The sequence below is a fragment of the Procambarus clarkii genome, chromosome 28, assembly GCF_040958095.1.
Source record: "Procambarus clarkii isolate CNS0578487 chromosome 28, FALCON_Pclarkii_2.0, whole genome shotgun sequence".
In the NCBI taxonomy this organism is placed as follows: Eukaryota; Metazoa; Arthropoda; class Malacostraca; order Decapoda; family Cambaridae; genus Procambarus; species Procambarus clarkii.
In genome coordinates this window covers 39,612,540-39,624,238 of record NC_091177.1, presented here as the reverse complement: position 1 = coordinate 39,624,238, position 11,699 = coordinate 39,612,540, and the positions used below count along the sequence as shown (strand labels likewise).

Genomic DNA, 11,699 nt, shown 5'->3' with positions numbered 1-11,699 from the left:
AGATGTCACGTCTGTGATTGGAAAAAAAACATTTTTTTTCAACTGTATTTTTCATGTGAGTGAAATCTTTGAAACCTCTTTACCGATTGCTTTGAAATTTTGAAACAACGTTGCATTCAAATAGACGCGTGATATTATATATCTACTATATATATGACTCACCTGTGACAGGAGAAAACATGCTTTTTTGAAAAACTGCGCCATCTGTTGTACATAAGAGCGTCCAACAGTGTGCTATAGTGTGGTCCTCTCTCCGTGTGCTACAGAGTGGTCCTCTCTCCGTTTGCTACTGTGTGCTACAGTGTGTTCCTCTTTCCGTGTGCTCCTCTCTCCGTGTGCTACAGTGTGTTCCTCTTTCCGTGTGCTCCTCTCTCCGTGTGCTACAGTGTGGTCCTCTCACCGTGTGCTACAGTGTGCTCCTCTCACCGTGTGCTACAGTGTGGTCCTCTCACTGTGTGCTACAGTGTGTTCCTCTCTCCGTGTGCTACAGTGTGGTCCTCTCTCCGTGTGCTACAGTGTGTTCCTCTCACCGTGTGCTACAGTGTGTTCTTCTCTCCGTGTGCTACAGTGTGGTCCTCTCTCCGTGTGCTACAGTGTGCTAAAATGTGGTTCTCTCTCCGTGTGCTACAGTGTGCTCCTCTCACCGTGTGCTTCAGTGTGTTCTTCTCTCCATGTGCTACAGTGTGGTCCTCTCTCCGTGTGCTACAGTGTGCTCCTCTCACCGTGTGCTACAGTGTATTCTTCTCTCCATGTGCTACAGTGTGGTCCTCTCTCTGTGTGCTACAGCGCTACAGATACTGTTGTTGCCATGGTTGTTGAGAGGTTGTTTTGCTGGTTGTTCGCTTGTTGACACGTAGTCTGGGTGTCTAGCGAGTTAAATCAGCTTATATGGAGAGCCACTCTACAGCATGTTGTTGTTATTCTGTTGTTGTTGTTGTTGTTGTTGAGTTAGGGGCGACGACGATCGTGGGATCGGATGCGCCCCGGCGTACCCGTGAAGGGTGAATCGCGAAGCCAGGAAAGGCAAAACGCCAAGCCAAAACGTGAAACGAGTGACGCCAAGCACTAGAAACTAATATGCCACATGGCAAAGAAAAGCACAAAGGGAGAGGCAAAAGCACATAATATAACAGGACAAACAGCCAAAGGGGCACACAGCACGTCATAGAGCAAATACACAGGAAATCAGAGCACATACTTGCCCGGGAACCTGGCCCGCGGGAACCATACATTGAATGCCTCCCAGAACACCCATTGCAAAGGGTCTCGTCCATCCACCGGGGACGCCATAACATCCGGAACCGGGGCAACAAACACCTGCAAACTGGGCACCCAGATGGTAGTACTCATGAGGCGAGAAGTCGCTATTTGCCCCCACAGGAAGGGAACTTGCCCACCATGAAAGTACTCCGGTCCGTCAGACAGCAGTAACTCGGCAATCTTCGACCAGTGACTCAGCGGCATCACAGACGCCGGCAACACGTCCCCCAGGCCCCCAACGCGCACCAGCACCACAGGGGTACCCGCGGCCCCGGGCACACCACCAGACGACAGCAGGGAACCCGGATGGCATGCATCCTTCCGTAACGTCACCACCAGGCCACGCCCAGCACCAGAGTCCACACCATCCCTGGGAGCAGAAGCCACCCCCCCCCCACCCACTGCGGAGGGTCCCCCGGCGGCGAAAGAACCGAAGGCACGTCCGAAACACAGGCACCAGCACCAGTAGGCACATGGACCTCCGCCACCATGAACCTCGGAAACATCGACGTATCCGTATCCACACCATCAATACCCAAAGACCCGCAGTCACTGAAGTCACCAACGTCGGCCCAGGTAGAAGACGAACGCCAGGAACGTTTGGGCACCGGCCGGATATCGTCAGAGCCGGTAAGAGACCCAGAAACACGGATACCACGAGCCGGAGGAACCGACGCCCGACACAGAACAGCACCAGCCTCTACCACAGGGGGAACCGGGCCACACACAGCAGGAGGCTCCGCAGCCACCCCAGCACCCAGCACATCCGGGACTCGAGTCATGGACACAGGGCCAGGCGCAGCATCAGAAGACGAGGGAGAAGAGAGCGACGTCACACAGGGAGCTCCAGGAAGGCCCACGGGAGCAGCTGGGACAGCGACAGGATCAGGCAGACTAACCAATGGTACCGCAATATCCAGAGGAGGGACAACAACAACCGGAGGAACGTCAGGCACCGCCGGGGGAGCTGCAGCAGCAAACGGGATGCGCACCTCCTCATCATCATCACCAGACTGCCTTCAGTGGGAGCGGCGGGAAATTCTCGTCTCATAACAAGTTGACAGGAGCAGATGGGGCCTCAGAGCAACCGGCAGCCTGATGCCCCAACAGGCCACACCGGAAACAGGTACGAGGCTACCGGGCATAATACACCCGGACGTAGTATCCCATAAGCCGGACAGAAGAAGGTATATCCGACCGCAGGCACATCGCCAACGTGCGAATGTTTGTTCGCCTCCCAGCATACCGCCCCGAGGAGAGCGTGTTCACCCGCACGCTGACAACAGTACCAAACCCCCCAAAGTAACGCCGGAGGAAGTCATCAGGGAACTCCAGGGGTGCACCATGGACACTGACATAAGTCAGGGCACCACTGCGGTCCGAAATCGCCACAGAGCCGGCATCATCTGGCAACGGCAACGTACGCCCCCCGTACCGACGAAGGAAGTCCCGGTACTCCTCCTCCCCCACGAACTTAATAACAACCCAGTGGGCCGTAACTAGCTCCACACCGTAGACAGCTTCCACCGGGATACGAAGCATGTCACACATCACCATCTCGATGGTCGTATAACCAGCCTTACAAGTGAATTCCAGGGCCACGGAGTTCACTCTGATCAGTAGGAAGATGGCCCCCATGCCAGAACTGCCATGTCAACGCAGCCAGGCAGGCAACAAAACTGGGAGGGCAGAGATGCCCACACCACCTGGCGACCAAAATGGCAAACAACCCCAACAGCCACGGAGGGTCGGTAAACGTCCTCACTCCACGGCTGCTAGCAGTCGACTCCGTTGTTATTCTGTGTGTACATGACGACACACTCGTAAGGAGACGAATGCAAATGATTGTTGGTTCTGTTTATGTTTAAGGAATAGAGTATTAAGCTATATTCCAAGTGTTGAAAATTATATTCAGTCTTAGTGAACACTTTTTTAATAAATTTAAACACTAGACTGTAGTATAAAAAGATTTAGGAGTAATAATAAATATGTGACGTCGATAACGTCACGGAATCACCCATTCTCTATTCTGTAAGGGCATAACCATGTTATTATATGTGTCGGATTTCCGACAAAATTCCGGGGGAGAAGAACACGGGGTCAAAGTCCCGGTAAGGACTGCGATCTCTTTATTCTTCTCCTTCAGAATTATAGTGCCGCTTTAATTTGAGTTTACATTGTTGTGCTGCAGTCCTTTGAGGACGTATGTCCCGTACTGGCGTTTCGGGTGCTGGAAGTCGTTGAACGTCTTCTTTTCCTAGTTCTAAATTAGTTCTAAAGGAACTAATTTCTCTAATGTTTTGAGAGTAGTGTTGCCTCAACATTTTACTTTCCCTATTCTCAAGATGCCCTGGCTATACATAATGCATATGTCGTACACACAGGTTTTGCAAAGGCATTCGACAAATGTGACCAAGAAGTGATTGCACACAAAAATGAAGTCAATGGGTATAACTGGTAAAGTAGGACGCTGGAAACTCAATTTCCTGTCGAACAGAATACAACGAGTAACAGTCAATCAAGTAAAATCGAGTCCGAGCGCAGTTAAAAGCTCTGTACCTCAAGGTACAGTCCTTGCACCACTGCTGTTCCTTATTATCATATCAGATATAGACAAAAACACAAGTCACAGCTTCGTGTCATCCTTTGCAGTTGATACAAAAATCATCGTGAAAATTACCTCTGCTGAAGACATTGATAAACTACAAACAGATATTAACAAAGTTTTCGATTGGGCAGCAGAAAATAACATGATGTTTAACGGTGATAAATTCCAGGTACTCAGATATGGCAAAAATGAGGATATTAAACATAATACTGAGTACAAAACACAATCGAATCTGCCCATAGTAGGAAAACAGCATGTCAAGGATTTGGGAATAATGATGTCCGACGACTTAACGTTTTGGGAGCATAACCAAGCAAGTATTGCGTCAGCCAGAAAAATGATTGGATGGATTACGAGAACCTTCAAGTCCAGAGATCCCATCACATTGGTTGTACTCTTCAAATCACTTGTGTTGTCCCGTCTTGAGTACTGCTCAGTACTCACTTCCCCCTTCAGAGCAGGAGAGATTGCTGAAATTGAGGGAATACAGAGAACATATACGGCATGCATAGACGAGATAAAGCACCTAAATTATTGGAATCGTTCGAAGCTCTCCGAATGTACTCCCTAGAAAGGAGATGAGAGAGATACCAAATAATATACACATGGGAAATACTGGAGGGAATGGTCCCAAATCTGCACAGTAAAATAACAACCTACTGGAGTGAACGACATGGAAGAAAATGCAGAATAGAACCAGTGAAGAGCAGAGGTGCCATGGGCACAATCAGAGAACACTGTATGAACATCAGAGGTCCACGGTTGTTCAACGTCCTACCAGCGAGCATCAGAAATATTACAGGAACAACCGTGGACATCTTAAAGAGGAAACGTGACTGTTTCCTTCAAGGAGTGCCAGATCAACCGGGCTGTGGTGGGTATGTGGGCCTGCGGGCCGCTCCAAGCAACAGCCTGGTGGACCAAACTCTCACAAGTCTGGCCTCGGGCCGGGCTTGGGGAGTAGAAGAACTCCCAGAACCCCATCAACCAGGTATCAACCAGGCTGTCTGGATGAACAAAGACTATTTGGCCTATAGGCCATTCTGAGTGTGGCTCATCACTGTCCACCAGAATTATGTCACCAGGGTTCAAGTTAATTCTGTTGTATGGGTTGTTTGCCCCATAATGATACTCCCTCAGAGCAGTCAGGTATTCTCGAGTCCATACGTCATACCACCGACTTATCACCCCTGATAGATGTGTGAAACGTTGAACCAAATCACTCTCTCGGACATATGAAGGATCCTCTGGTTCCTCATCAGTAAGGGGACACAAGGGTGCTGAGAGGTCTCTCATACATCAGATGAGCTGGACTTGATGGTTCACGCTGCAAAACATCATCAGAGAGGTAGGTAAGTGGTCGGTTATTAACTCGTGCTTCTATCTCTATGACTACAGTTTGGAGCTCCTGTAGGTCAATCATTTGGCGGTGTAGGGTTTTCCATAGAGAACGTTTCACCGTACCAATCATGCATTCATAGAAGCCTTCGTGCCATGGTGCTCTGGGAGGTATGAATTTCCAGTGGCACTGCCATTGATTTAGAGCCGTGCGTACCTTTGGGTGTGTCCAGATTTTCCTCAGACATGCTTCTCCTGCCACTAAGTTGGACCCCATTGTCTGAGATCATTAACTTAGGACAGGATCTACGTGAAGCAAACCTGCGGAAAGCCTGTAAGAATGCTTTGGCATTCATATCGGGAGTCACTTCTAGATGGACTGCCCTTGTTGTGGCACAAGTAAAAAGACAGATATAGGCCTTTACTGGGTTTTTTTCCTTGGTGCCTGTTAGTGTTAGTGCTCCTGTGAAATCTACTCCTGTAGTCTCAAAGGGACGAATATGTACAACTCGTTCCTTCGGAAGTGGAGGAGGGCCTGGATATGGACACACTCTGGCATCGTATCTCCGGCAAATAACACAGGATTTAAATATTGATTTTAGTCTGCCTACCTTGGGGTAGCCAGTACTGTTGTCTTAAGTCTGTAAGAGTATCTAATACCCCCACCATGCAGAGTGCTGTATTTGTGTATGTGTAACACAGTTAGTTTGCTTACTATGTGGTGACGATGAAGCAATATTGGATTTTTTGCTTCCAGATCTATGTCAGCATGCTGTAAGCGACCTCCGCATCTGATTATGTTATAATTGTCGGTGTCTAACCAGAGACCCAGATCACTTTGTAGCTTCTTAGGGACATTGTCAAATTCTGTCCCGAATGTGTCTGTCTGAGCTCTTTTAACCCAGTACCTTAGGGCACTAGGGAATTTATGGTTTATTCCTATTTTCTTTAGAAAATCAAACACTACTTGGGTGACACCTATTAGTTTGTTCAGTTCAGAGTACCGAATAGGATCAATTACCAAAGTCCGAGGTAGTTCTGGGTTCTCAGTGGGAACAGTGACATTGGTCACAATGACTTGTTGCTTTTGTTCAGGCCACTGGTCGCTGATTAGCCACTGAGGTCCATTGAACCACATCTCTGCCTTTGTTAATTGCCGTAAAGTCAGGCAACGGGAGAGATAGGCAGCTGGATTCTCTTTGGTGGGTATATATCTTAGTTTATACCCTGCCGACAACTCTCGTATTTCCTTAACGCGGTTACTCACCTAATGATTCTTACTATTATTGTTTTTAACCCACTGTAGCACTGCCTCATTATCTGACCATACTACTGTTTCTTCAAAGTGGATGTTACTTAAGGCCTTGATCAGATAATGAGCCAATCTTACACCTAGCAGTAAGATTAGTAAGGCTGTTAATTCCAGTTGTGGCAATGATCTTTTCTTTAAAGGTGCCACTCTGACCTTTGATGTAAGCAAATTGGCTTGCCCATTTCTGATCAAGTAAGCTACTGTGCCATAAGCCTTTCCTGAGGCATCACAAAATACATGGAGCTTAATTGGTTCATTTTCATTTACTACTGTGTTCCAAGAGAACTTGACAGACTCTAGGATACTTAAATCTTTCACTAGCCCTTGCCATTTTTCTTGTAAGGTAGGTGTTAGAAGATCATCCCAACCTATCTTTTGCTGCCAACATTCCTGCATAATCAACTTTCCATTAAGATTGGACTTAATAGTCCTAATAGGTCGAAGGGTTTGCTAACTTGTGAGAGTAATTTTCTCATTGTTAAGTTAGTGGTATCTGGCTCCACTGACTTGATTGTCAACTGATCTGTTGTCGTAATCCATTCGATGCCTAGTACTTTTGTCCTCTCGGGTACCTGGTAGTCGGGAAATTCAGTTGCGATCAGTTGATTTAATTTGCCATTGTTTGAGACCCACGACTGGAGAGGCATACTGGCTCCCATTAATTCTCGATTTGCCTCATGGAATATGTTCAACAGTTTACTCTCACTGCTGGTTGTTCCTTGAAAATTATACACATACAAGTTTTTACTAATTTCTGTTTTGTTTTGGCTATTAGAGTTCTTCAAGTGCGTATCTAATGTAGCTTGAAGCAGAAACGGTGAGGAAGTGGCCCCAAACAAAACAGACACAAACCTGTAAGTGATTAATTCACTGTTTGGATAGTTAGGATCCTTGATCCATAGGAACTTTGTGTATTTCCAGTCTTCTTCTTGGAGATCTACCCTAAGGAAATCCTTGCTTATGTTGGCTGTATATGCGTAAGTCCCAATACGGAACATTAACAGCACGTCATATAGCCTTTGTGTCAGGCTAGGGCCAGTTTGAGGGCAGTCATTTAACGAAACACTACTCTGCCTCGTTTTAGCGCTGCAATTAAATACTATCCGTAGTGGGGTAGTAGCAGAATTCTTCTGTACAGGGTGGTGTGGCAGGTAGTGTCCTTCCTTTGGGTTATCATTTGTTACAACTTTGATAAATTTGTCATCGAGCTGCTTCTGTATTATTTCATAGTACAACTTCAAGTTCTCAGGTTGTCTTTATAAGCGCAACACCTGTGATCTTAAATGGTTTTGTGCCATAAAATGGTTGATGGGTAGCTGAGGGTGATTCAGCTTCCATGGTAACCTGACCCAGTATTGATTATCTCTGTAGATAACTGAGGCCAGGTATTGTTTGTAAGTCCAGTCGTCATCTGGGATAGGTTGTTCAGGGACAATGCCGAGAGTTCCCAAGTCCCTTAGCTTATGTACAGGGGGATCAAGCTCATCCTTGGACATGTCTCTGAATTGCAGTGGAGACTGTTCTCCTAGTCATGCAAGCATTACTGGGTTGGCATATTGGTGATCTACAGGAGCGGGTTGTTTTAGCCGTAATACTGGGCCTGTTAGCAAATAGCCACCTGCAGATGGAAACAAGTTCATTCCTTGTTTTTCTTCCTTTCCTTTGATAAACTTATGGTAGACATCTGATCCCATAAGGATTCCAATATTGGAAAAGTTGTCTGATGTGATTTTATCAGCTAAATGGATTCCCCTTTTCTTTCAGGAATTTGGCTGTTGTCCCCAGACCATATACATACAGGTCTGTTGGGAATCTATCTACTACCAGAGCTTGTATCGTTCGGACATAACCTCCTAAACGTACTTTAGGTTGTACTACCTTGAAGACTCGGGCTCCTGTGTTTGTCAGGAATCCTGCTATGTCTATTCGTGTCTTTCTTACAGGTGTGAGTTTCAGGGCATCTACCAACTCCTTTGATATAAAAGTCATTTGGGATCCTTGGTCAAATAATCCACGTACGGTGGCTTTGGACTCTCCATTTTTAATGATCAATTGAGCAGTGGGTAGAGCTGATTTATGATCAGACCTTGTTGAGAAGACACTTATGTCAGGTAACAGTACAAAGCTGTACTGAAGTGGTAGTTCCTTCCTCCTCCTCCTCCTCCTCCTGTGGTTTGCCAGACTTTGTACTTGAGTCCCCACAAAGTGCTGTATGGTGTTGACCTTATAGCACCTATTACAGGTGCGTATTTGAGTTGTACAGGTGTCGGGATTATGTGCCCTTATACAGTTGGTACATTTACGTAAATCCTTGAGTCGTGTTATGCGTGTAGCACGATCGGGATAAACTTTGCAATAGTATATGGAATGTGGTTGTTCACAGAACACAGGTGGTTTCCAGACGTTAACAGCATCTTGGGGAGTCACCGATGGGTGACGCGTTAACTGTAGTTTGGAGGGACCAACTGCATATGTGCCTACACTGCCTTGTTTCCACTTTGGGGAGGGGGAAGGCATTTTAGATTTGTTTGGAGTACTGTTTGTACTCTGTTGTTAACTATTAGTGGTAGACGAAGGTTTAGATGTCGCCTTTCCATCTGGGTTATCTCTTTGTCTTTCTATGATGGAACGTAACCCTTCGCTTATCTCCTTTACACTCAGAGAAGATTTGTTATATAAGACAAACAACTTATCCAGTACGTCACTGGGTAATTTGCATTTCATATGGACTTGGATTATCCAATCGGATTCGTCCAGGTTAATCTTGTTCTTAAGTGCCTTGAGCAAGGACTCAAGCTCCAATCTAAAGGCTTGGAGTGAGTCAGCTGAACTATTTGGAGGGATAATGTCCAACAGCTTCTGGGTTAGAAGTCTGATAGTCCTTTCTGGCATAGCATAATTATCTTTAAGGAGCTGTACGGCATTGTCATAACCGTCATCTGTGAATGTCAGATTACAGACCACCTAAAAAAAAAAAAAAAAATGTTTATTCAGGTAAGGTACATACATACAAGAGATTTTACATAAATTGATAGATTTATAGATAGAGCTAGTACATACAATGCCTAAAGCCACTATTACGCAAAGCGTTTCGGGCAGGAAAAACTTTAATGACTAATACTTAATACTAAATGAGTATAAAGAATAAAATGTGTTGAGAACAAATAAAAATAAAGATAAAAAGGGGGAAACATGGCTGAAAAAGCAGCACAAATACAAATAGGTCGACAAACAGCGTTGTTTAAGAAAACATACATGGGTTGACAATAGAGGGGTAAGGTAGGTTACAGGGAATTTGTTAGGTAGTGCTTTGTTTTTATCTTAAACTGGTTGGGAGAGGTACAGTCTTTAACATGGTTGGGAAGGCCATTCCACATTCTGGGTCCCTTGATCTGTAAAGCATTTCTAGTTTGATTAAGTCGTACTCTTGGAATATCAAAATTGAATTTATTTCTGGTGTGGTGCTCATGGGCTCTATTACAACCTTCAATAAAGCTTTTGAGGTCAAGATTGGCATCACAGTTCAGCGTTTTATATATGTATAATACACATGAGAGAATGTGCAGTGACTTAATATCTAACATATTCAGAGATTTGAGTAGGGGTACCGAGTGATGTCTGGGGCCAGAGTTGGATATTGTCCTAATGGCAGCTTTGTGTTGAGTAATTAGAGGACATAAATGATTTTGGGTAGTAGAACCCCAAGCACAAATACTATAGTTGAGATATGGATAGATGAGGGAGTAATAGAGCGTCACCAGGGCATGGCAGGGTACATAATATCTGATCTTAGAAAGAATGCCAACAGTTTTTGAAACTTTTTTTATATATTTAGAATGTGTCCCTGGAAATTCAGCTTGTGGTCAATGAGAATACCAAGGAATTTGCCATCTAATTTGTTACAAATTTGGGTATTGTTTATTCTGAGATTTATTTGATTAGAGGATTTATTGCCAAACAGAATATAGAAAGTTTTGTCAATGTTATGGGTGAGTTTGTTGGCAGTTAGCCAAAGATGGACTTTATTCAGCTCAGTATTTACTGTGGCATTTAGAGCAAGGGGGGTCAGGACTGGAGTAAATGAAGGTTGTGTCGTCAGCAAATAGAATTGGTTTGAGGTGTTGGGAGGCATTTGGAAGGTCATTAATGTAGATGAGAAAGAGGAGAGGGCCAAGTATGCTGCCCTGAAGAACACCAATGTTGATGGGTAGGGTGGGAGAAATTGAATTATTCACAGAAACATACTGGAGCCTGTCAGTATGGTAAGATTTGAGGTATTGCAGGGAGTGTCCTCTGACTCCATAATGATGTAATTTAAGAAGAAGGTTTTGGTGGCTGAGTGTCAAAAGGCTTAGGCAGGTCCACAAATAACCCAACAGGAAACTCATTTTTATCAAGAGCTGCATGAATCAAGTTAATCATACTAATATGTGCATCGTTTGTGCTTTTTTTGGGTCTGAAGCCATATTGACAAGAGCTAAGTATATTGTGTTTGGCTTGATAAGAGTAAAGCTGCTTGTAGATTAGTTTTTCAAATATTTTTGACAAGTTAGGCAGGATTGATATAGGTCTGTAGTTGTTAACATCTGTGAGATCACCACATTTGTGGACAGGGGTTACTCTTGCTTTTATAGCATATCTGGAAAGGTTTGGAGTTCAAGTGACTTGTTGAAGAGCAATGCAAGAGCAGGGGCTAAAGATCTGGAGGCTTTTTTGTAAATAGTTTTTTGCAAATTAAGGTTGTCGTCTTTGCTACATTGGCATTAGAATCCACAGAATCGACAAATTTGTTCCAGAAGTTGTCCCAACTCTCGTCCTCTGTACCAGTGAAAGTTAGGAGACTGAGTCATGGCAATTTAACATCTGGTTGTGTCTGGTTTTGAGAAGCTTTGGCTGCAATATTTGTATTAGCCTTATGTGTGGTTATTAAATCGTCAAAGTGTAGTAACTTTGCATGCATTGCATCTTCGTAATCTGCATTTTCTTGTATTACAACGTCCAATGCCTCTTCATTGATACTGGTGGTTGCGAGGATATCCTGATTTTCAGGATTTGTTGGAACACATGTTGGTATTTGGTCTGTGCAACCTTATAATAACCTTCCAGTTCTACATAATTAACTGGAGTTTGATTACTTAAATCCTTAAATTTATTTATCTGTCAGGTTAAGTGGCCCTTCAT

General features: G+C 44.8%; 1 protein-coding gene across 1 annotated transcript; it reads right to left on the bottom strand.

Moving 5' to 3' along the window:
- Window positions 1–6,916: 6,916 nt before the first annotated feature.
- LOC138369460 (uncharacterized) lies at window positions 6,917–7,516 on the bottom strand. The gene has a single exon (XM_069332710.1). It carries the CDS (start codon window positions 7,514–7,516, stop codon window positions 6,917–6,919), a length of 600 nt encoding a protein of 199 aa, XP_069188811.1.
- Between the last annotated feature and the right edge of the window lie 4,183 nt (window positions 7,517–11,699).

What these genes read in the sequence shown, in the direction of transcription:
- LOC138369460 (XM_069332710.1), bottom strand. Translation starts at nt 7,516, where the DNA reads ATGTTCCGTATTGGGACTTACGCATATACAGCCAACATAAGCAAGGAT.